At 36.3% G+C, this 27,143-nt stretch overlaps 1 protein-coding gene across 7 annotated transcripts in view; it reads left to right on the forward strand.

The window, feature by feature from the left end:
- Positions 1–27,143, forward strand: part of SATB1 (SATB homeobox 1) — a 126,242-nt gene that overhangs the window by 91,657 nt on the left and 7,442 nt on the right. For all 7 annotated transcript variants that reach the window (XM_072412430.1, XM_072412431.1, XM_072412432.1 and 4 more), the window contains 2 exons: positions 4,916–5,128; positions 12,617–12,772. In XM_072412430.1, the coding sequence (XP_072268531.1) occupies positions 4,916–5,128; positions 12,617–12,772 (369 nt within the window). The remainder of the gene's footprint in view (positions 1–4,915; positions 5,129–12,616; positions 12,773–27,143) is intronic.

Raw genomic sequence — 27,143 nt, forward strand, 5'->3', positions numbered from 1 at the left:
TTTTTTTTTTTTCCTTTTTTTTTGAAAAGGGAAATAGATAAATATGTATGGTTTATACTTAGTTTAAGGCCAATGGTGGGGTGGACATGTTTCCAACTGGACCACGGAACTCATTTTATTGGTATCTATACCATGTTTCGTTGTGTCTTTCTTCCAAGCAGACAAATGGGTTTTTCTCCTAGATTGTTAAGCTGTTTGTTTTAGTCACTGTTTGAATGGAAATCATGGGTCTGATTTATTAAAGCGCTCCAAGGCTGGAGAGGTTACAATTTCATCAGTGAAGCTGGGTGATCCAGCAAACCTGGAATGGATCTGGCCCAGAATTGAAAACATTTGCTAACAATTAGCAAATTACTTTTAGTAAATCCATTCCAGGTTTGCTGGATCACCCAGCTTTACTGATAACAGTGTATCCTCTCCAGCATTGGAGAGCTTTCATAAATCAGGCCATCAATGAATCATGATCATGAGTAGTCTCATTTTAACTTGAAGTTGGCAATTTTTTAGGCTGCATTGTGGTAGATAACTTTTTTGAACCATAGCCTGCTGAAACAAATAAGACTTCCTCCTTCATGTAATACCTATTTTCAAGAAAATGAAAATAGTAATTAAAGATGTGGTAGATCAAAACCAGGAGTTGTTTTGGTTTTGGTTAAGGGGTTCATACATACCTCAATTCTGTACTGAAATAACCCCTATACTAAGCTTGCATTGGGTTAATAAAGTCATGTAGGGATGTTCCAAACAGAAATCTTGCTTATTTGGATGGCTCCGATTCTCCATTTATAAAAGTTCTGAAATCCATTGAATAAAAGGGACAGGCCAGGGACAGTAAAGCCCAACCCAGCTTATTTATGAGCTGGCCTTTATTTGGCTACAAGTATGAAGTTACCAATATACATTGAACTTAGCATAACCAATTTCAGGACAGGAAAAGAACCTTAACTTAAGGCTAGAATTCACCTTAATCTTACTCTTGTTCTGTGTTTTCCAGAAAAAAAATGTTTTCATATCTCCACCGAATTTTTTGGGGGGAAGGGTTGGAACTCTTTATTATTATTATTATTATTAATAATAATAATAATGTTATTATTATTAATAATAATGAACAGGATTTATGAATATATACAATCTAAGACGTGTGGGGGAAGTAACACACACTAGGAGGGGAGATATATAGTGGTGGGAAGTAGTGATGGTTTCAAAAGACAGAAGAAGATGGGTAGGCAAGTTTGAAAGTTTTGAGTGCTCTTTTAAATGAGCAGAAAGTAGGAGCAAGCAGAATAGGACGAGAAAGACCATTCCAGAGAGTTGGAGCAGCTCTAGAAATGTCTTGGAGCCGTGCTTGTGATGAGGTTATGAGTGAGGAAGTTATTGTTTGCTGGACCCTGCTAGGTGATTTAATTTCATGTCCCACAGATGGAAAAGGAAATGCCTACAAACATTTTATCCATTTCACATAACTGTTTGTCTCATTTGGAAGACTTTCTTTAATTGTAACTACAAAATGTTGGATTTCCCTCACTTTTTTGTTATAGTGGCTGCTGTCGCTGGGACAATAAAGAAAGTAAATCTCTCCAGAAATGACAGCAAAGAAAATTGTCCAGTTGGTCTAACCCTTCCCAAATTTTTCAAAATTTATTTTTGCCTTTTTCAGTGTTTGTTTAGGTCCCAGGGTCTCATTGTTTGGATGGTTCTCCACATTTTCGAAAGCATATTCCACAAAGATTTACAAAAATGCATCATGTATTAGAAAAAGTAATTTCCACTTGATTACAGTTAATGTATGTATATAATTCTTTCGTAATCCCCTGTATAATAACATTTACCTTGGAAGAGGTAGAGACAGAACTCCCAGCCAAATTTAATTTTAGACCAGGTTGCTATTTGCACCTGAGACCTAAAAGTTATTTCAAGGGTTAATGAGGTTGGAAATGTCTGCCTTAGATTATAATAGGAACATTAGTTTGTGGTCTCCTCCAAGGGACAGTTAGTAACACAATACAAAGATGGCATAGTAAAGCAATGTCAGCTCAATACAAATAAATGTGTGTTATATAGGATAATGTGTAAGTATACCCACGTTACAAACATGTCACATGGTTTTATTTGTCGGGGTTTATTTTCCATGTAGCTGATCCTACTCAGAATGTTAGTTTAAACATGGACATCTATAATAGGATATACACATCAGAAAGACTTATTTTAGCGTTGCACAGTTTTGGCTTCTTTAGTAGTGACAGCAATGTGTTTCTATTAGACAAGAGATTAGTGAAAGATTGTTAAAGAGAGTCTCTGAATCACAATTGACTGCTTTCAGAGATCATAAATGAGATGCACAGTTAGGCTGCCTTCTGTTTTCACACTGCGCAATAAATTACACGCCCAATTAATTGTCATGACCCCATCAATAATTGTTGGGAGGTTATCTGAGCTGTTATGATAAAAAAGTAAGCTGTGAGTTACCCAAGCATTTTTTATCTTATGGAAATAGTGAGGCAAAGATAGCACACTTTTATAGAGAAACAGTTTAGAGACTTAGAGATTTAATGTACAAGCCTTAGAAATGCACAAATTAATGAGAAAACTCCATTCCTTTTTAAAAATGTTTTATACATACAAAATTCAAAACATTTTAAATAAATAGCTGCTATTGTGAAAAATAACTATGCTGGCGGTGGGTGGTGCTGGGTGTTTCCTGCACTGATTTTTATTATGGAGGGGGGTTATCATCTTTGACAAGTGCAGACTCTCCACTCTGCAGCGGCTGCACATAACAACAATGCTGCAGTAAATTCACTTCCCTGCCCAACCAGTTGCAGCATCTGAAGTCACCATGGACAATGTAGGACATCATAAGCATCATGTGGGATCATTAGACAATATCTGCTGGGGGAGTGGGTTATAAAATAAGTATTTGTTCTTGTTTTTGCCCATACCCCCAGGCCGTGCAGTGATGGGTAAGACCAGAGGGCCACAATGGGATTTAAAATTTGACAGGGGACAGGCCAGGATCAGATGGATGGAGTGCTGGAGTGTGAACTAAAAAAAATGACATGGAAAAACTATTACATAAAAGATTTTGGCTCCTAACAGGTAGCAAAACATGAAAATGTAAGGCTTATTGTACAAACCTTTTTTCCAAAAGCTCACACACCTTTCCCAATAAGCTCATCCAAGGATCTCACTGGCATAGCCAGAGCAGTTGTGGCTTTTCCTAAAGACAGAGTTAAACTTCGGCCTCTCGGGTTTTTTTCTGCAAACAGCAGCTCCTCCCTGACTCCCAGAAAAGCTCCAGCTGCAACCCCACAGCAGCTTTGTGAATCCGCACTTGCCTCACCTCCTCTGCCGCCCCTCTGCTGCGGTGTTCTTCTCCTGACCCTGTTCGGGGTGGTACTGGCCAGAGCCGCGGACCACCAAACGGGCCAGATTAATAAGCCTAATGGGTTGTATATGGCCCGCGGGCCATCGTTTACCCATGCCTGGGTTGGACCCTAATTCATGAATAAATAATAAAAGCAGATAACACGCATCTACTTTATTATTGTATACATTTAGTTTAATGTATAAGCATGTACTATTACTTCCTATACTTCTTCAGCTATGGTCTTCAGACAATTGAATTTAAATTAAATTAAATATTGCCTTCTTATTTGTTTATGAAATGATAGTATGCAAATCTTTTTGTGGTTTGCTCATTAGTCCTGCCTTAGGCTACATAGACACATAGGACAATTCTTGTCCGATAATCGCATCAGGGCTAGTATCAGACGAGAATCTGGTGTGTGTGCAGCGCTCGTCCAATGTCATTCATGGATCCCTCCGTTGGATCCACAAACGATGAACGATTAAATACAGGTCAAAGGGAGAGAGCGGGGTGCCACTCTATTGTTCTCCCCCCTCCACTTTACATAGAGCAGAACGGCGCTCGTTCACTCTTTTGTTGTTGGAAAAGATAGTGAAAGATCTTTTCCTATGACAATTATTGAACATGTGAACTCAGCTTTAGTCTTTAATCTTGTTTAAAAGTAAAAAGAGTTTGGAAGACATAAGGGTCTATTCAGTAATGAAAATGGTCATAGTATAGCACTCAACACAACCTATTGGATTTTACTTTACTGTATTCATAATAATCTACTATGACATGTTGCACTTTATACATTATTATTTGCCTGCATTCATGGATAACATTTGTAGCCAGCTCCATGTTGTGTATAGTGAGGATGAAAATACTGTTATAAATAGTTACGACAATAAACTGAGGTCATATTCATATAAATAAGCTGTACACAACATATGCCTGTCCAGCCATTGCATATTCCAAGTCCCAGAATGCCCTTCTAGAGTGAGGTCAGAAGTTTAAGAGCCACTAGTTCCCTATGTCTCGACTAAGTGGACTAAATTTAGAAAGCTCCAGTGGTTGCTCATCTTGGCTTGGAAATACACTGTCCATGCTTAGAAAGTGTGCCACATGCTTGTGGTTTAAAGTTATGACTTTGTTGCTAAATTGTAATCTATTTGCGTGCATAAACTATTGATCGTTTGATTCTTTTGACATGTGACTGAAAAGATAAGGAGTTCATGGAAAATATTAGATATGAGAATAAAGTTATGTGGAAGGCTTTGTTGCAGAATGTCTTCCATTACTAGTCTTGCCAAATCAGCAATACATATTTTATTTTTTAAACAAAATGTATTTGTTGTATCCAAAGAAACTGTCAAAAGCTACTACAAATCAAAAGCTACTACATTATTTTCTTAAAATTATTTTTCCATCATTTTTTATTGTATTATTATCTAGCTTGAGATACAATGGCCAGTATATGCCATGCTTTTTGAACATAGCCTTTAATATAAGTAGTGTAGTTTCTGTACTGCACAGAATTTGACATTTTCATTTATCCCCTCCACATAGGGCTTGCTCTCCGAAATATTAAGAAAGGAGGAAGATCCTAAAACAGCGTCACAGTCCCTACTGGTAAATCTTCGGGCGATGCAGAATTTCTTGCAGTTGCCAGAGGCTGAAAGAGACAGAATTTACCAGGAAGAAAGAGAAAGAAGCCTCAATGCTGCATCTACCATGGGCCCAGCTCCTCTGATCAGCACACCTCCAGCCCGTCCTCCACAGGTACACGTCCTTGGTTTCCTGTGTGTGACATAGCAGTTTTATGTGGGCAAAATTATATAAAGTGAATCTGTGGCAAGACAATGAACATTTTTTTCACAAATATTTAACATGCAGTAAATGAGCTTCAAAGCAATCTCTCACTTACTTCTCTAGCTGCAGGTAATTCATACCTAAAGCAGCTAAGTCATTTTTTCCACAGCAGCTTAGCTAACCCGGCACCCAAAAACAATGACTTTGGCAGTCTTTCAGCCTTTTAATCTAATGTATTAACAGTACCAGTGCTCTGGAGGAAGGGAGAAGGGTGAGCTGAGCTGCTGAGAGAACCAAAGTAAAAGGTGTTTCATTTTGCTAATGAATTCCTCCACAGTGTTTAAAGCTGCAGATGACTTTTAAAGTTTTTTTTGCTGAGTTAGAAGGTGAAAATACTTGAATATCTATAGTGTCTGTATGGCTCTAAGTTAGCTAAAGAAAAGAAGAAACAAAGGAAGCTATTTGCACCGTTTCGATATCAAGGCATGACATCAACATGTTCCTGATGAAATTATTTTTATATGTATATAGATCATTTGTTATGTCTGATTATATTACTAAGTGCCAGACATGTAGAATATATTTTTGTTTCGTGCTATGCCTATGACATAGGTCTTGCAGTTAAAGTCACTGTTTTTTGATTGGACAGCGTTATGTGAAGGTACTGTAGTTCTCCTGTCTGCAGATGTCTGATGACCTTCACACTCTCCCTAGCCTTTAGCAGCAATGTGGGATGGAAAAACATTGGTTTGGTGCAACATATATTGATATGTTTTGGTATAATGCACACTTGATTAATATGCCAGTTTATAGCATGATCACTGTATAAAGGGATCCTGTCTCTTTTGATAGCTTTTGATTTCTAGTGGGTTTAAAAGCACATTTCTAAATCATATAACTATATAGATAATTATAAATAAATGATGCACTTCTGTATCACCATTTTCTGGTTTAGTGTAAACACATGGACAAACCATGCTTTCTACCATTCATTCCTTGCTTCTTCTATTTCCACTTGTCACAGTTCTAGTCTTGTAGTAAATCTTTAAAAGTGTGTTAATTCTAAAAAGACTTCATTTGGTGTATCTGGAAGGGACTCCATTGCTGAGACGATAACAGATTTTTCCACAATAAAGCCCCCTTTTATTGTTTTAACATTATGAAGGGTGCAGTGTTGTCATGTTTGTAGAGGTTCTTGCATTACAGCTGTATTTATGGGCTTTAAATCAGAGCGTTCCTGGAAAATATTGCTTAGACTCTTATCCAATAGCCCAATTCAATGTACACAATTAAAGCGATGAGTTCATCAGAGACAAAAGCTTCTTTTCTTGACATGCAGTAGAGTTTACAGCTAATGATTATCAAATGTCTTCCAGGAGTAATAAATAACGCAGGTTGGTGATGGTGGATAGGAGGAAGCTGCTATGTTTATGCACTAATGTATTGCAAGAAAGAGAGCAAATTTCCTTATTGAAAGGGAACATAGTGTGCTAATGTCTTAGTCTACTAATAATGGAGTTTAGCCTGAAGTCCAGTGAAGGATCTTTTTAGAGATAAGGGGATAAAATGGACTCCGGACCGTAAAAAGTGATCTCCCTCTAGAACTACAGTGATTTAATAATTAGTGTTGCCTTAGGCTTCACTGAATCATAGCATTGTGGTTCTGTATGTCTCGGTAACGAAGAAGATTACTAATATAATTTAAAATATATAATAGTATTACCGGTGCCTCGTGCTGTATTACTCTTTGCTATAATAATGATTGAAAATTGTGAGGTTTGTTTAGTTTAGCCATTTGCTGCCTTTGCAAGCAATAACAAAGCACACATGCCATTGATGATTGGAAGCTGAGCTAATTCTTCATTTTAATAAGCAATTATATTGCCTCAGTTTGGTTTTTGTCTGAGCTTAAAGAGCTGTTAAAACTTTAAATGAAAGTTTAAAGAGTAAGACTAAAGTGACAGCATAGTAAATTTTGTTAGCCATAACAGCAAATTAGATGGATTCACTTTATAATTCATAAACGAAAAGTTAATCTGATTGGCCACGGTATTTGTTTTGAAGTTAACCTTTGCTCAAGTCACTGATTATACATCCAAGGAAAAAATCATTTCTGTGTGGATGTAGCATTGTTTAAGTAAAGGTTAGCATTTTGTATTTCCATAAAAACTATACCATGGCCACATATGTGTTCCCCCATAAACTTTAATAGTATGCCTACCATTATTCTGCAAGGTTCTTAAAAATTATTTCAGGTGGTGGGGTTAGTGCTTTCTCAACAACTGCCTCATGGGAGACGCTACGGTAGCGTAGAGGTTACCCCTTGGCAGGCAAATATAAAATAAACGGGCAATAGTTTAGTACCACTCACTGCGGCCAAATCTGCAAACGCTGTTTTTTTCGGAACCAGTATTACAATGCAAGCTTGCCAGGAGCCATGCAGGAACACTTGCTTCCTCCACAGGTCTGAATGAGCGCTTATAGTAGAATTTGTCCTCATTTACATGTCGTGCTGTTTATCAATATTGTACAGTGTGACTACTGGTACACATCAAGTAACCTGCATACTCCAAAGGGTTAGACTAGGGTTCATGGAATGGTCATGATAACTGCACAGAGGTTATGGTGATGACTTGGGTTGTGCAGGTGATCTGGCACACCATCACTAATTCTGCTGAATGTAGCAGCCAAGACGTGCACAGTAATGGCATCCAAAGAGGAGGAAGATCTAATAAAACTTGCTTTCCTGTTTTCCTTTGTTTTACAGTCACATGAGTGTTCTTTAACTTAGTGGTTTCCACTAGTATTCTGGCCCGAGTTTAGTTTCTAAAAAGCAAAATGTGTGTAAAGGTTTCCTTTATTCATTTTTGTCCCTATCTTGCCCCAACTTAGCAGCCAGTTGACATACATTTGAATTTGTTTGGTTTTTAATGGTAAATATTGTTTTACCGGTTTTACCTTTGCCTGTTTTGGTGGTTTCCTCAGTATTTTTTCAATTAAAACAGACTTGTACCTAGCCTGATAAATTGACCTCAAGACCTTAAAGCAGTCCCCCATAGGTTACTTTATGAGCTCCTGAGATCTTCAAAACCCGCATTCTCTCATTTGCAAACAGCAAACACGCCATACATGACTAAGCTTTGGCCCCATATCCTTCTATCCTCCATTCTTAACATTTGGCTAGCATGGTCATTCATAGGAAGGTGCAAGAGGCTTAAAGAGAAAGGCCAAAGTGTCACCATGATGGCAATATATTACACACTGCTTTATGGAGGAGCAACTTGTTGTAATGACTCGGGCATCGTGTTTAGAGACCCAACAGATTTGCTTTAAGGTTAAAATTATTCACTTTTTGTGGCTAACTTTGCTATTTTGTAAAGACATTCCTGGTTTCATGACAAACATTTGACTGATGAATCACATCATTCTACACATAGCATAATCCATGCTAAATTATGTATTTCTTTTTCCGTTTAAACATTGTTTTTGGTGTAGTTGGGGTTTATGTCCCATAGTTTTAGAAAACTTGGCTCTCAAACTGGCCCCTATATATGCTTGGTTGGAACCTTTAAAATTCCACTTCCTCCTGGGACAAACACTAATATTAATGGTTCAGGTGTTCTCTGAAAAGTTAGCGGAACATGTCAGCACTATAGATGAATGCATTAATATATTATTACCAACTGCTTTGTGTGTCTATGCAATTTTTAATGTTATCTGAAATCTCAAGCTGGGGAGAGGCTGCAGGGAGGCTATCTGCAAGAAATTTAACGTCTCCCTCCCAACAATGAACATTTTCTTTGATCCAGACTTTATTTAGATTCATTTATATCTCCAGTTTTCAAGGAATTCATATGTAAACATAAGACTTTCATAAATCAGGAAAAACCTTTTTCCAAAACAGCAGCACAAATAGCTGATGATAGAAATACAGTAATCCACAATATGTGGTCAGTTTGAATCCACAATACCAAAAGAGATGATTGGCTGGTTTGTTTGATATCACTTTGTACTTTTTCTTATAAATAAACCCAACCAACAGGAATATTTATTAAAATATATGCAACGCATTGATATTGGATACTATTGAAAAAAATGCGTGCAACTGTTAATCTTGCATAACATTATTTTTCCTGCCAATTGTCTCTAAACAAGTACAAAAGATTTATAAATTGCTTTAGCGATTTTTCATTCTTTTTATGTTGATCCAAAAAAACAGGTATCACAGTCTGTTTCAAGTCTGATAATTTGAAAAAACGTGGCAACAAATATCATTGCACACCGTAACAAATGTCTGCAATATTAAAATAAATAGGGGTTAAAAATAAATATTTTTGGCAATTCCCTCAGAGGTTGTCAGTACTAAAAGGCTGAACTTATTTCATGCACAGCTAAAGTCCAGCTAAACCAGATGTTAACAAAACAAATTATAATAGCAACCAAGTTGATAAGTGAACACACACAGTCTATAAAAGGCAGTGCCTTTTTATACTGGTCAAGAGTGCTTGTACACTGCATGACATCTCATTTCGTCTCATTTCAGTTGGTTGGAGAGTTAATCATGTGTGTTCATGTGACACCCAATGTAGGAAGAATAACAGATGCCAGATTATCCTTCCCAATATTCCCGCATTACCGTAGACTTGTAGTTCACAGAAAGTAAGTGCTGATCCGTTGGAAGACTGTAGCAAGAAATTATAAAGGATTGGCAGGTCCAGCTACAGGCAGGGGCACATCTACAAATTGGGGATATAAATTTCAATAATATCCAAATCCAAATCTAACACTTACAAATTTCACAAACCAGTATGGCATTTTTTTTTTTTGGGGGGGGGGGGAATTGTTTTGTTCAGTTTTGGCTATGATGAAAGACTTAATTTGAACAGACATAGACACAGTCAAACTTATCTTTCATATAGCGCAAGACAATACATTTGTAAGTGATAAATCACCTAATGTAGGCATTCTGCAGCTACTCTATAACTAGGCCCAGTTTGTCATCCACTCTACAACAAGGATACCCCTATACTGTTGGTAGTGCAAGCTCACACTGGGTAGACCTTCTGGATCACCCACCTTCACTGATGAAAATGTGTCCTCTCCAGCCTTGGAGAGCTTTAATAATGCAGGGCGATTTTTCCCATCGACCACTAGGCTAAAATACTGTGAGCTTTGGATATTGATATTATTTTAGGGGTTCCCTAAGACCTGAAAGTCATTACAAAGGTTCCTCCTTAGAGGTTGTGAAAGGATCTAATAGAATGTCCAACAAGCTCTATGGCTATAAGTTGTATCTATCAACTGTACCAGCACTCCTGCTATTGCCACACATTGAAATTATTTCAGTTTTTCACTGTAGCACAACCTGCATATTACTTCTGGGATTTTGGATTTTACTTTTAGGTATATTTGTTCCTCTGGGGACTATTTCAATTAGATAGGGACTTCATTGTACCAAAGATGGTAAACTGTTGGATTGTGCATATTGAGGGGGTTCAGTAGAGAGGAATCCCTCTGTCCCTGCAATGTGGGATTCAGAAGCAAATGCTTTATGAAAATGACAGCTGAAATCTAGTTGCCATGGGCTGTATTTTCCTTTGCATATTTTCTTTCCTCCTAAATAAGCCCCTGTGTGACTCCAAGATAAATATTTACATTTTATATACTGAAAGTGCTCATAAAGGTAAAGATTACAAATGTCATCCTGGAGGCAAAGTATGCAGTCTAATAACAATTGTGAGGTTACATTATCTATAGATAAAGTACTATGCAAAACTGAAAAGGGCAAGGTTAAACTATCAGAGGGCAAAATCTAATAAAAATAAAGAAAAAGGAAAAACAAGATATTATCACACTGTTATCACAGACATAAATCATGACAGTTACCATGCATGCTATTCAAGATAAGCCGTATATGCAAAGACAGATGGTTAAATTCTTTCCCATTAATTCCAAAAGCTTTCAGTTGTACATTTGCACAGGTCTATGAAAATATCTGGCCTGTTGCCACAAAACTTGTTTTATGATTTAGTAATTCCTTGTTGTCACCTGACAATAGAGATTGTGTTATATTAACCTTCTACTAAAATGTGAAATATTTGTAAAGCTCCAGATGTGACTTGAACTGTGAATAATGTATAATGGTATATGGTTCATGTTTGCAGTTGCAGCAAATGTCAATAATATATGAAAATTCCTGCTGTGTGCTTATAAATTCTGAACTGTCTATCAAAATCTGATTTTCATCCACTATTTTCCAGTAGGTAAGATGTTGTAGATATTGGTGACAATATGGAATGTGTAATGAATCAGAGTGTAAGTCTATTCTTTGAAAGGAGAATGCATTAACAACTGACCAGTCATAGATATGAAGCTGGGAAGTAGGGACACTGCCATGCACCTCTGAGGCTAAAAGATATTAGAGGGAACAGTAGCTGTTTGGCAAGGCTTTTCAAATCTATTACTGTTTTGTGCTCTACCTTGTATAGGAGAGTGGTGAGAAAAATTTGTTGCTATCATTGGGCCTGATTTATTATAGCTCTCCAAGGCTGGAGAGGATACACTTTCATCAGTGAAGCTGGGTGCAAACCTTGAATGTCCTGGAAGGTTCAGGATTCAAAAAATTTGCTAGCGAATGATTTTAAGAAATCCATTCCAGCTTCACTGATTAAAGTGTATCTTGTCCAGTCTTGGACAATTTTCATGAATCAGGCCCACTATACCTACTTTCTAGTGCGTCATTTTGTTGCCGACCCTTTACTTCTCCCTGGCCACTGAAAGTATTCAACTGCCTGAGTAGGCTGATTACATGTTTTCCTGTTGCATGCAGTTGTTTATCCTGACAACTTATGTATGAGGTGGCGGAAAAACTACAGCATGCAGAAGAGACAGCAGGTATTTCACCAGAGGCAGCATACCAACAATTAGTCCATTAGAAAGGCAACTACAAGTATAATGTCTCTTCTGTTATAGATATGCCTAAACTGAATGGTGCCACTTTAAGGTCTGCTGGAATCAGAGAGCTGGTTTTAAATATGTTGATGTATTAAAAATATAAAATTGTTTTCAAATTATAAAATTGATAAAAAATAAAAGCTGACAATGGAATTTAAACGGATTAAACTGTAGAAAGAAAAATTGTTGTATGGTTTTGAAAAATTTGTCTTGTCCATGGTTAGCTAAAACTTGAGAATGTTGTCACTGCAAAAGGGGCTTAGTGTACAAAGGTTTTTTTACTATATTTCTGCCATGAATTTACTTTGCCTTGCACAAGAAATAAAAGTAAAGTACATTACATAATGGCTTCAAACTGACCTTAAATGATCTCAAAAGCCAGTGTACACTAGTCCCTAGAGATCAGAAATCTTTGAACTCTGTAAGGCTTCACAGGAGATGTTGGTGCTATATGAATCGATAACAATTATTACATAAATGATTATGTACAAATGTATGTTCCAGGTCAAGGCAGCGACCATTGCAACAGAGAGAAACGGAAGCCTGGAAAACTGCAGCATGAATATTAATGCTTCCATTTATGATGAGATCCAGCAGGAAATGAAAAGAGCTAAAGTATCCCAAGCTCTATTTGCAAAGGTTGCAGCTTCCAAAAGCCAGGTACATAATATTTATTTAAAGAAAAATATTTTTCTGCCTTCTGTACAGTTTTAGAACATTTCATTGTTGACTGAATTTAGTGCACTGTACACAGGGTGGTTTCTAGGTTTTATAGCAGTAATAAAGTATGAATATTGACTATTTTTGCCTGACCATGAAAAGTAAAAATAACACAATGAACATTGGACAAGTCAGTAAAAATATGTAACCTTTCTAATGGATTAGTGATTGATTTAACTTGTAAACCTAAACATTTTTCTACAGTATGTGATCTACAATAAAACATTGAGCAGATTTTTTTAAAGAAAATGTCCACTCATTTTTTTTTTAAATGAGATGTGTAAAAATTTTACGACTGTTAAAGTAAACTTTTCATGGAAGAAATAAAGAGACTCCCATTGCTGATCTTTATGTGAAAATATTTCAGTGCTTTGTGAGTAATTGACCCAAGTATGCTGATCGGGAAAGTCAGTTCTTATCTGCATTGACAACTAGTATTTTCAGAGGACATCATCATATATCTCTAATGGCAGTGTACATTGTATCTCCCATGCGAAAGGCATTTTTGTATGATGTTGTCTTGTAGCCCTCTTAAGTATTGGTTTAGTTATGGTTATTTTGGCCATATATCGCAAAAGAAGCCACACATTCACCCTTCCTTCTGGTCCTGGGGCATTCAGCAGGTAGCATAGCATTGCATGGCTCCTTCAAGCCCAAAATCCAGACATTAGGTCATGTGCCCCCCAATCAATCCTTATTTCTCAAACACATCACTGCAGGCCGACACATTTCTAACTAACTGCTGATACAACAATTTGACCTAAATACCCTTGTCCACAACCAGATGGGAGGAACAACAGTCATAAATGAATACAATAAAAAACAATTTACAAATACACATAATATACAACTATACACCGATACATAGAAAAAAGTTTAAATGGGACAGAACTCAAAAAGAACAAGTTAGTTAAATCAAAAGTTCACAATCTTGCTTATGTTTAGGATATAGATTGACATCCTACCAGTGATTTAGACTATGGGGCCCCTGGAGTGTAAGGCAAAATCCAATGAATTTCCCATTGCAGGAGCTTTTAATGCACATCACCTTCCCTTCTGAACACCAAAAATATTTTGGGCATATGATTGCCAATTCCTCTGACCATTTGATTGTTTTCATATTTGCTGACAGCCATGGTTTATTTGCATACTATATCAGGTGACCAAATAATTCAAACTTTTGTAGAAAATCATCCGAAAATGGCTTTTGATTGAAAGAGGAATGTTTTGTATTATCTACAATATGAATTATTTGGTTGCTTGAAACTTGGAATCTAATGTAATAGTAAGCATTCAAGTGCTGTGGCTGATCACTGATGGAAAGGTTCAAAATTACCAATATACAACCAAGGCTGTAGAGGACAACTACTCTTGTTGACAAATTTGAAGGAAATAAAAATCACTCATGTAAATTACACTGCAGAAGGTGATAATGTTTACTCAAACACTTGCCCAAGCCTCCTTTACCTGATGGTTTTTAATTTTATGTGATACTTGTCCCTTTATTTATACTATTTATTATGTTGTACTTTAGCTATTTATTAGCTATAGGTATTTGGAACTTTACTATTTGTACTGTATGTTAAAATTCTTACATGCCATAGTTTGTTTCTTATAAACTGAAATAATGTAATTTGTAGTGACTTGTATACCAGAAATTGTGACTATTGTTAATGTTTAGCTTTTATTTTTTTTGCAGAGAGCTGTAATTGGTTTCAATTTGCATACATTTTTTGTGATGACTTGTTGGAATAAAGATTTCAGTCTTGTGAATTGATATTCTCTATTTCAAGTACAATTAGCAAATAGCTCTAAAACTTGGTGTATACAGTGTATGCTGCCGAGATTGTGTGATATTCACAACGGTATTTAAATAAAATATTGCAGAGGTTATGTAAAGACTAGCAAAGTGAGCATGTGAGTAAAACGGTCCCTGTTTATTTCTACACTACAGTTTGTATGAAATCAGTTCCATATGGGTATGTTGTTCCATTGCTACATTATATATCCAGCAGTGAATATCTTATTATATTGAATAAAGAGGTAGTAGTTTAGGCCCAAATGTAATATATATTTCACATACATTATGCAATTGACATCATGAGTGAGGTCGTGTAGACCTATATCTTCATATGCACTTACACTAAAATCTACACACTAGTTGAGTCACATGATCTAAACCAACCAACCTTAGCCATTGCAAAGATATAACAATATCCCGTCATGTGTTTCTACATATCACCTTGCATCTCTTTCTACATAGTAATCACATCCCTAAAAACCATTGGCCAATAGGACTGCTATCTGGCAAGTATAATAGCAATGGGCTTCCACTGGGCAAACTTCATAACACAACTATTGCTTGATAATAAAACATAGATGCTGAAATGTTACAACCTTTTTGTAGTTTAACACACACATTGTAGTATATATCTGTGTGTATAGCACATACATTGTAGTATATATCTGTGTGTATAGCACATACATTGTAGTATATATCTGTGTGTATACATTGTAGTATATATCTGTGTGTATAGCACATACATTGTAGTATATATCTGTGTGTATAGCACATACATTGTAGTATATATCTGTGTGTATTGCACACACATTGTAGTATATATCCGTGTGTATAGCACACATTGTATTATTTATCCGTGTGTAGAGCACATACATTGTAGTATATATCTGGGTATATAGCACATACATTGTAGTATATATCTTTGTGTATAGCACATATATTGTAGTATATATTTGTGTGTATAGCACATATATTGTAGTATTTATCTGTGTGTATAGCACATACATTGTGCATATCACCGTATACACAAATAAATGGACAGGTAAACAGTCACATTTCAAATGCATCCCAACCCGTTAATCAGCACGAAAGTGGTAATTTCTGCAACGTGTTACCGGTACTTTTATTGTTGGGTTCTAAACATTAAGTGCTATTTAAACATTAAACAGAGTTGTTTATATTGGTTCACTGCTCAGCATGTTATACATCAGGCCACCGCAATCTCTTATGAAGTGTAAAATTCTGTCATGAATCATGGCTTGTATATCAGAAATTACTGTAATTTTGATTGAAAATTATAGGGCTTTTGAAATGTTTCTAATTGTGATAGAATGTTTTGTTTATCTAGAAACCTGAATTCTCTTTTTAGATGTCTTTATTCACGTGTGACAAATACATATTAGCTGGGTATTGGTTTTACAGCTTTTTTTTTTTAATGTGTTCGCGTGTATAAAGCTTCATTTTAAACTGCCACAAATTTATTAATAAATCCATTTTGTTTGTTAACAAACCCTAATTCAAGGGCAGATGTTTCTTTTACCTAGAGTATACGTAGCTCACATTTAAAACACTGCAATTATAAGTAAAGTGTGTTTGGATGTAAGTGTGCCCTTGTTTGTAATGTAAGCCATTTAGCCCAATATATATTCTTTGCACAAAGAGTTAGGTGTTTTATTTTGCTTTTTTATTAGAGTGTTGGATAATAAAACTGAAGTCTAGGAAGCCATAAGACACAAACTATTTCATCTCCGTGACACTGCCAGTACTGAATTTGACCTGATTTCAGCCTTTTGAGGTCCCTGTACAGCAAAAGCTTTGCTGCTTCTCCTTTCCAATTACTGACTGGGTTCGGTCATCTACTCCAAGTTGACCTGAGCAAAGAGGAAGTGGGTTGAATGATTGTGACCATTAGAATAAGGACATCTTGGGAACACTTTGTGGAAAAGCTGTTTTTTATGAATTTTTATCTTTCCTTGTTTTTGTCTTTACATCTTATTTAGGCTAAATTTTTATTTGATCCTTGCTTACTTCCCCTAAAACTAAAAAAAAAAAACAGAAAAAAAGAAGTTTGAGTGTAGTATACTTGTATTAGCTTAAATAAGGTAATGGTGACTATTTTCTTTAAAAATATTCCTTTGTCTTTTGGTTGGTGGTTAATGACCTTTTGTGTGTCCTATCAATAAATCAGGGAAAAACTCCAGGAAAAATTGAGAGCTTTAATGCTCATTTTTGTTTGGGACAGTCATTTTTCAACTAGGCTTTTCCAAGGTGTTCCTCGAGCTGTGACTGATTGGCCTCCCATATGCCAATAACGCCAAAATACTTCTTGGTCCAGTGGGCATTTTCCCCACTAACCACCAGTCTAAGTGGCATTTCTCCTAGTGACTCTATGAATTCATTGTAGCATTCTTGGTTCAATGGTTGGGGAGGTTGTGGTTTCCATTTCCTTATGCCCTTGGTATATGTATTTCCAAATATTTATTTTTTATTTTTTTCTGCACTACACCATATTGTTTTGGTTACTGTTACTGTCTCCTATATTTTACAATTTACAGCACAAACTTGCTGAATGCTGCTCACAGATTAGAAATTAATTTATGTTCTCTATTTGCTAAATTTAAGACTACGGAGAACAGACATGTTTGTACGGATAGAATTTTACTCCAAATGGTTCAGCAATTTTGGGCAGTTCTTAAGCAGCAACAAAGGATATACTCTAGATATTTACAAATGACGATCTAGAATTCAAATGAATATATTCTCAGGGGTTAAAAACAGAGTGTGATTGATATGCCTATAGAGTAAAAACCGATTATCCATATTAGAGACATTCTTTTAGCAAGTGTAAGAAATGCACATTCATCAGTAACTGTATAGATGGATATGCTAGTGTAGTTTTTGTACACAATTTCTAACAATCAAGTGTAAGTATTGCCTTGTTTTTTTCTTAATTCAGCAAATCAGATCATAGGCAGCATGCTGTCATATAATAAGGTGTCTGATCCTTATTACCAGTTTGTTGATGCACAGACTCCTTCAAATTGACCATTGCAACACATGGTTTCCCCTGAAACTAGCTGTGATAATTAGCGTGGCTCTAATGAGACAGAATGTCACTGATCTTGTGCTGAACTGTCGAGTATCTGCGCTATGGATGGGAGCTGTCAAAGTCTGCCATCTGTGACTGAGCTCGGCATATCCCTGTTACACACCAGCTATAGAGCATGCGCTCTGTATTTGTGAATATTTTCACAGAGATTATAGAGTGATTGTTCTCATTACTATGATGAATGTGTCATGATGTAATAATTTGTACTGTAGTAACATACAATTTATTTATCTTCTTTTTACCATCGCTAAACCATACTCATGGCATAAAATCGTGTAATATATTATCCATACATAGTTTTGTAATACTCTGGATATTTAATTACTTATTCTACATTTATAATTTTAAATGGCTCCTTGTTTATTATAAGTTCTATCCTTTGTAAAGTGCTGGCATAATTAGCAGTGTTGTAAAGTGAAATAAAACAGGAGTACATATGATCAATTTAAGACAAATTGGAGTAGAAATAGAGTATGTGGAAAGAATAGAACGCAGAATACAGAGAATAGTCTGAGGGATATCTAAATGTAAAATATTTATTGATAATATCTCCAGGATGTGTTTTGGGTTTCCTTTGTGCTAGGATTGAATATATTTGGTTGCCCTTCTGAGCTAGGAGAGGTAATACTCTGGTTGTCCCTGAAGCTAGGAAGGGTTATGTATGTATGTATATGTTGGTTGTTTCTTTCACTAGGGCAAGATACTTCTGAGTTGCTTCCTGAGTTTGGGCAGGATACATTTAATTTGTCCCCTGAACCAAGACAACATGAATTTTGATTTGTTCTGGATTTAGGACAAAACATACATTAGTTGTCTTGGTGGTCTCTTAAGCTATTACATGATAAAAAATTGCTTGTCTTCTGCATTTTGGCCGGATGTGTTTGGGTTGACTCTTGAATTGGCAATATATGTATTTAATTGTCCCCTAAGCTAGAACAAGGGTAGGATATAGTTTTGTTGTCTTCTAAATTAGTTCATGATATATTTTGGATGTTTCCTAAACTATAGAGCAGAATATAAGGTAGTAACCTCCTATGTTAGACCAGACTATACTGTGGTTGACTTCTGGGTTAGGACAGCATTTAGTTTGGTTGTCTCCTTCACCAGCATACAATACACTGTTGCTGTCCCCTAAGTTAGGCCAGAATATATTATGAAAATCTTTCTGCTTGTCTTCTTAGTTAGGACAGAAAATACTAGACCGAAAACGATACAATTTGTATTTTTACCCAGGGCCTGAACTGGTAATTATATACCTTTGTGACAGAGAAATTGAGCTACTTGTTTATATTTATCATATTTACGTCATTCATTTCGGTGTTCTACAGATTTGATCATTGCCAACAAATGATTAAAGTTCTCAGTATCTAAATAATTTACTTGCCTGTGTAGCACCCTTCGGTAATGAGCTACTAGAGTGCAAAAGAAGCTGCTGCAAGCTACAAGCAGGTACCTGCCTGTGATTAGTTTATGAGTACAGTTAAGGGGCGGTGATGTTGCTAACTTTAAATATGAACCTGGTGAAATGAAAAAAAATCATAAACATTTTCTGTTTAAATCCCATAGATAGGTTGGACATATATACAATGTTTCTAAAAGTTGTATGAAATATACACAAATATAAAATGGCACAGATATTCTAGAAGGTAATAAACTGATCATTACTTGAATAAGTTCTTTTTTTATTAGATTGCTTAAAGTGAACCAATGTCCAGACTATTCAAATAGGTATGGAAAGAGAATATTTAAAATATGCAGATTTACATACCTGAAATAATATTTGCTTTCAAACCAGCCCCCAATCACCTTTTTAGTTAAAGACTTTGTTGAGAAATTCATCTTCAAAGTTTACAACACAAGCAATGAAAACATTGCTCCTGTACCCTTAATTGGGAATTTTGCTAACTCTCTAATGCTTATAAGCAGTTAAAGAAAGGGACGGGACTCCAGCAGAGAATTCATGTGAAGATTAAATTATGACTACAAGCGTCTAGAAAAGTCAGTGAGGACTTGATTTTAATCTCCTCTACTACTTTATAACAATGTGTAAAACTTTAGCATCCATATATTGGGCAGAGGTGACTGTTCGTTTATAATCTAAATGAAGAAAGGTTAAAAGTTAAAAGAAGAACTCTACTAAGCACCACTGAAATTACATAATGGCATCCACCTAAAAAAGTATGTATAACTCACTCTGTGTTAAGGGAACCAATGAAGAATATTACCTTGTGGCTACTTTTTCATTTTTTAATTTAAGTTCTGTGCTACCCAATACTTGTACTTTGTAGAGGCAGAAAAACTCACAGCTCCCATAATGCAATGCAGATTTTTTCCATCACCCAACGTGCAATAGCTTTTGTACTATTGGTGTACTGGCTCGGCAAAAGCTAAGTCCATACCTATATTAGTTGGGCATTGGTATTACATTCTGGTTGCTCACCAAAAGCAAGCAAAACAAATAAAAGGATAATTTGTTACATTTATTTAAAACAAATCCTTCTTTTAATTTAAGGTGCCTAAAGACAAGAATTAATTGTCACCAGGGGCAATGATCATTACGTCTGTGGGTGCAATCAGACACAGGCAGAGTCAATTTCTTTCCAACATATTTGTGCGTATAAGTGATTCAAGCATGTGTCGTCTTCTTGTGTTAAACATTAAGACCACATCTGCCTGTCCAGCTCTAAGCAGATTCTAAATACTGCAGAGAGAAGCACTATGTCATGTGATTGTGTAACGACATGGCACCACTATCTAGCGCATTCTTCTTTGAGTTCAGGGTAGGGTACACATGGCACACTGAGTTCAATTGAAGTGGGTTGAATAATTCTAGAAGGACTGGTGCTGTATTTCTAAGTAGGTAAGTATTCTGGGGACAGTGCTGGAGAAGGGTGTAAGTATTCCATCCCCAGATATTTAGAATTTTTTACCTAAAGTAAAATTGGGCTTTAACTTGTGCGATGGTGTTGCTGAAAGCCTGTCTTAGGCTCTATACACACGTCAGATAATTCTTGTCTGATTATTGCTTCAGGGCTAGTATCGGATGCAAATCTGTTTGTACAGCGATTATCTGACGTTGTTCATAGATCCATCCTGGCAATTCCACGAACGACGAATGTTCGTAATACAGGTGAAAGGGAGAGTGCACAGCAGGTTCTCCCCCTTGTTCTCTTCATAGAGCAGAATAGCACTCTATGTACAGCGCTCATTCGTGCATCATTTATTTAGTCTATTGTCATTGAAAAGGGTCGTAAAAGATCTTTCCAACGACAAAAATCTAACATGTGTACATAGCCTTAGTCACACCAAGGTTTTATTATTAGGTTTATTTGTTTTGTTGATGCTAGATAAGAATATTATGTCTTCGTTCTTTGATATCCTCCCCATTTTATATAACACTTCCCACCCTGACAGTCTTTATAAGATGTAAACCCAAACGCTAAAGCTAATGTACCTTCTAATGATAAATGATTTCCTCCATTCAGTGGACTCCATTAAATAAATCTGAGACCACCAGATTACTGGCCTCTTGGGTTTAGAATCTGAGAAGCCCAGATTACGGGGTCCCTCGAGATGGGTTGTTTTTGTAGGACCGAAAGCCCATAACTGCTTATGATTCCAAAATATGCTTTGTTGCTTTTTATTTCCTCCTCCTCTGGCAGACCACACAGGGCTTGTTCTGAAGAACATTTTCACTAATCTGATCAGGCAGCCAAATATGCCGGGAAAACTGCTTTAATGATCCCACTAATTACCTCAAGTCAATATGAACTGTATTATTAGACTGAGGGAAAATATTCCATTAGGTCTCCCCCTTGGGAGTTCCTCCGCTTTGTGATGTCACAGAAGCCTTCGCCCTTTCGCTTGTAATTAATTTTATTTACACACGCAGGCACGCACAAGGTCACACCTGCACAACCGGAGCTGGCCAGGGAGTTAGTGGCACTCAGGCTTAATCAGATCTGTCATAATTACCATTCTGCATGTTTCTGACACACGCTGAGAAATATTTCAATTTAACTGCTGCTACCGGCACAACCAGATGTAGTGTGAGAGTGGCTGCATTGGAAATATTGTTCCTCAGGATACACTCTCTCCTCCTCTTTTTTCCTCCCACCTCCCCCTCTCTATTACATCTAATGTGGCACAGAAGCTGATGTATCCTGTAAATCTTAAATGCAGTGCTAGCTTGATAACAGCCGATTACACAGTTTAACCACAAACAGCTTGTTCATTTTTTTGTACAAATGAAAACCACATGTGGAGAGGAAGAAAAAAAAAATAACCTTTTAAACTTTTTCCTGCAGTCTTTGATTTTTATCGATAAGCAAAATATGAAAGTATTTTGCTTAAGAGATTACTTAACCAGTATGGTCAAATTTTTCAAAAATGTGATTCAGGTCGGCTAGTTGCTTCCTTTTTTAGTGAGAATCCTCATTGGGAGCGTGTTCTAGTAAGGTTCTTTGCTCTGCGTAAAGTTATTTGCTGTGCTCAAAGAAAAGCATGCTTTGGAATACGTTTAGCAATAGCAGCTTTCATAATTTCTCAGTGATAGATCCACTGCTTGTAACCCTCCCACCACCACCACCAAAATATTATTGGCAGAATACAACGTTATCTGATTCATGTAGCGGGGTGGCAACGCTTACTGCTTTGCACACCGTGGAGCAGTAGTGTTGTCACTCCTACCTGAGCACTTGAATATCAGGCTAACATAGCAACATCCATCCTAATGCATGAATCTACATGACTGACTGTTCTAGCAGGAATTAATGCTGTCAGTCAATTAGAGTTTCTATATTAAATCAGTTGGGGTGGTGTTCAAGTGCATCTCCTTTTCACCACCTTTTAAGAAAAGGTCCACAATATAATTATTAGTATACTCTGCTTTATTTAAATACTTTGCTTTTCTATCTGCTTTGGAACTGTTATTTTTGATCCTGGATGTGGAACCAAAAGGGGTGAAAAACATGTACAATAACATGCAAATATCCATAGCCATAGGCAGCTTTATAGCAAACATACTTCTGTCTTCATCCTGTTTTACTGATGCACATCATGCTATCTCTCACCACTCTGTACCCCCTGGTGCCATATGGTAAAGCTTTCCCCACAGCCAACACCTTTTTCTTGCATCAGTAGGCCAACCAGTGATAATTCAACTCCCCCACCTGCACTATGGAGTCCTTGTATTCCAGGTTACATGCTGTGTTTATTACAGAGAGAATGCAAAAAAAAATTTAGTTTTACTATGTATTTTTGAACTTTCCTGAATGTGAAAGATTTTCATTGTTTTTTTGTTCCTCCCTACTTGCTATTTCACACTTTTGTAAATAGTTAGATATAGATAAAGGACAGTGGCAAGAAGCCAGCAAAAATGTGCATTATTATTAATATTATTGTTATTATTATTATTATTATTAAACAGGATTTATACAGTGCCAACATATTACACAGCGCTGTACATTAAATAGGGGTTCCAAATGACAGACAGTGACACAGGAGAAGGAGAGAACCCTGCCCCGAAGACCTTACAATCTAGGAGGTGGGGGAAGTAAGAAACAGTAGGAAAGTTACAGATCTAGTGTGCTTTTTGTCAGAATAATAACTGATATTTTTCTGGCATTTCAGGAAGTTCATGATTGAACATTTGCAAACTAATAGCAAATTATTTGGAGGTTCTTCCATAATAGTCTATTCTCTAGTCTTGGAGAACTTTAATAAATCAGTCCCAATGTGTCACCAACAGCAGAATTGCCCATCTGATATAGTAACTTTAGTCAAATACATTTTACGTTTACTAAGTCTATGACAATTTAGGTTTGGGAGTTTATACAAGTAACTTATAAATATAAACACATGTATACATATATTATAGTGGTATTTGGGGAGCATATTCAGCAAAGAGATAACTTTAGTGGTGCTGCACTGCTTTACTATTTGGCATGGACTGCAAAGTCCCTAGTTAATGGTGCTTCTGTCTTTGTAGAGCTCCCCCAGGTTTGTTCTCCAATAAACACTGTTGCCAGCATTAACTTTTTTTACATAGTCACTACACCCAACTTTTGCATGTACCATTGTACTAGGTGCGCAATATTTTTTTTTTACACATACGCTTTAAAATGATAAACACACAAAAGGGGTTGATTTTCTAAAGGAGTTTAGGTTGCTTACATAGGATAGGGAATTACCCCTACAAGGGACTCTGTTAGTACGTCAACGCCTATGTGACTGATTTACTAAGCCTGTTCTTTTTGCATAGTGCATTTTTTTTTAAAATTGTTTCCATATTGAAGCTGTGATGATTTAAATCATCCAATTCTCTGCAAGCGAATATCCATTTTTTAAAATTTTTAAGCATGTAGCCAGTAAAGTGTTGCTGGTTATGCTCAGGTCTAAGTTGATAGAACACATCTGCAATAGAATCTCTCATAACTGTGCTCTGACAGGATCCTATTAAAAAGGGAAAAAACACAATACTTCTAAAGTTATAGCTATCGGAAGATCAATACATTTCATATAACCAAAGGATGTTAGGTTGAGTAAGGAATATCACTTACAATGTTGGGCCAGTTTTTTCTCATTATCATTAGGGCATATTTCATATTAAATTACATTGTGATTGAAACGGTAAGGAAGACAAAGTGCATCGTTTTTACCCTCAACTCTAATGTCTTTAATCAAATAATAACCTTCTAGAAATAGTTAATTTTAAGCTTTTGAAAAGATCAATACCACTTTGCCACCAAAAAATGGCAGAGATGATGAAATCTGATGTATTTAAAGTACCATTTCACCCTTTTAACCTAGTAAATAATTTAAAATGCTCTCACTGCTTTTTTTTCTGTCACCATAATGTATTTTATTGTCCAAATCAAATAAATATATATATATATATATATATATATATATATATATATATATAGTAGTATAGTTTTTGTTTTAACCAACATACTATTTTTTTTTTTTTTGTAAAATAGACAAACTTTTCTCGTATGTTTTTCTTTATACTTTAAAGTAGTGATACTGTGATTAAAAAGTATGTTGCATTTAGTAAAAAAAAAACTAAAAATATATATTATATACACACACACACACACACACATATATATGTATATATATATATTGCCATTTTTTTAAATTGGTCTGTTTTTGAAGGTGGTCCTTTTAAAGCCTGATTAAACTTTTAGTTATATCAGCTAAATACTTTCCACATCAAAGCCAAAGCTGAGCAAAGCCTTGCAATTCATTTTGGACACAGCTGGTATTGTGAAGAGAACAAACCTTGCTCCCTAGGAGGACCTGCTGATCACTAAAGCTCATACGCCAAGCTGATTGGATAGATTTAGCTCTGACTCAGCAAGGGAAGTGTTAAACCATTGCAGAGAGACTATTTCTTTTACACAATGAGGAAGAGTCCTTTTCAACAGCATTCTGACAAGGGACAAGGTTTTCTAATCAGGCTGTGGCCACATTCTAAAGGACGTTGATCATTCCACATTCCTTAAGTCACATTTGTATTTAAGTAGAAAAGTTTCTCCCTGGTTATCGATAAAACACTCCTCATCAGTTTCTAATAGACCCAAAGACTAAAATTAGAACACTTCACCTTTGGCTTCCAGGAGTATCTTGGATGTTCCAGTTAAAGACAAACTCTGTCCAGTAGACTTACAGGGAGATCGAATCAGAACTTCAGGAGGAACAACATTGCTGCACTTTTATGCAGGCAGCAGAATTTAGCATTACTCTATATGGCTTCCCATATAGAAACAGGTTTTACAAAACATTCAGACACATGGGGCCTGATTTATTAAAACTCTCCAAGACTGAATAAGATAAACTATCATGGGAGAAACCAGGAATAGGTTTCCTAAAAATAATTTGTTATTAGTTAACAAATGTTTTCAATCCTGGGCCAGATTCATTCCAGGTTTGCTGGCTCACCCAGGATCTCCCATGATAATTATTCTTCTCCAGTGTTGGAGATAGTTAATAAAATAAGTTATGCTGAATTCTAATATGTATATCTAAAAATAGACATAAGTACCTCTTTAATGCTTTGTGCTGGGTAATCATGCATATATCGTTGCTAGTATTTATTTTTAGATAACAATTTTTTGGTACACCCCTCAAAAGTACATTTGTGCTGTATAGCCCCAACAAAGCCTAATTTTTCTACCCAAGAACGTTCCAGTGCTTGTGTCTGTTAGTCTGTTAATATCTGTCGGTGTCTGTGGGTTTGTGTTCCATAATTGTTTGTCAGTCTGTATTATTGCTAGCTTTGCTGTTGAATGAATAATGTACCCCTCACAACAAAATCAAAGCATCAGGATTCAGTTTAGTGACTTGTAGAAATGTTCTTCCTGTGTTGTTTTGTGCTTCTATTGGTGACTGGACTGTGACTTGGAATATCCTCAATTATTTACAGCAAGGGCACATTATTTTACATCATCTATTGTAATACCTATTATAACTATTATACATTTGCCTGAATTTACCTAAATGGTTTGACACGTTACATGTGTCAGCGGCCCTGATTTAATAAAGCTCTCCAAGGCTGGAGAAGATACACTTTCATCAGTGAAACTTGATATTCCAGCTAACCTGGAATGGATCTGGTCCAGGATTGAAAACATTTGCTAACAAATAGCACATGACTTTTAGGAAATCCATTCCCGGTTTGCTGGACCACCCAGCTTCACTGATAATAGAATCCTCTCCAGCCTCGGAGAGCTATAATAAATCAGGCCTACTGTATTTGAAATGGGTCTGTTATTGGTAACCAAATACACACCTGTTCTATAAGCATTGTATTACTCAGTAAGCCGTGCTCGAAGTGATGAGCTGTTTTGCCACAAATAGTGCCACTTCCTGCCTTGCAACACATCATTGCACAGGGTAGGCTCCCTGAAAAAGACAAATTAAAGTGTTATCTGCAAAACCAAATAACTGTTGTCTCTCCCAGAAGCAGGGGGGACACTGCATCAGAAGTACACCAGACACAGTTGTCAAGAAAAATTTTTTTTTTTTATATATTCCTAGACTTCTGACTGGCTCACCTAGTCGAGGTAACTTCAGACTTCTTGGGAGAATATGTCCTATACCATAACATTTTTAACATTGGGAAACCCTTTAAATAACCCTACTGTAACTACTATATCTACAGCTCACAGAGTATTAGTGTTGTGGTCAGTAGGAAGAATGGCCAATGGGAAGAATGTCACCCTTATAGATAGCCAACAAGTTCACAGAATTTTTTTAAGCCGTTTGGGAAGAAATTGTAGGCGGGTGGCAGCACCTGTATTGTGACCCAACTCTTTAGTAACCACCCAAAACAGGCGGGTGGTTACTGAAAAGTGCTGGGTGGTGCGCCCAGCTAAAGGGGACTGGGGAGAACACTG

The sequence above is a fragment of the Pyxicephalus adspersus genome, chromosome 5 (genome assembly GCF_032062135.1).
Source record: "Pyxicephalus adspersus chromosome 5, UCB_Pads_2.0, whole genome shotgun sequence".
NCBI lineage: Eukaryota > Metazoa > Chordata > Amphibia > Anura > Pyxicephalidae > Pyxicephalus > Pyxicephalus adspersus.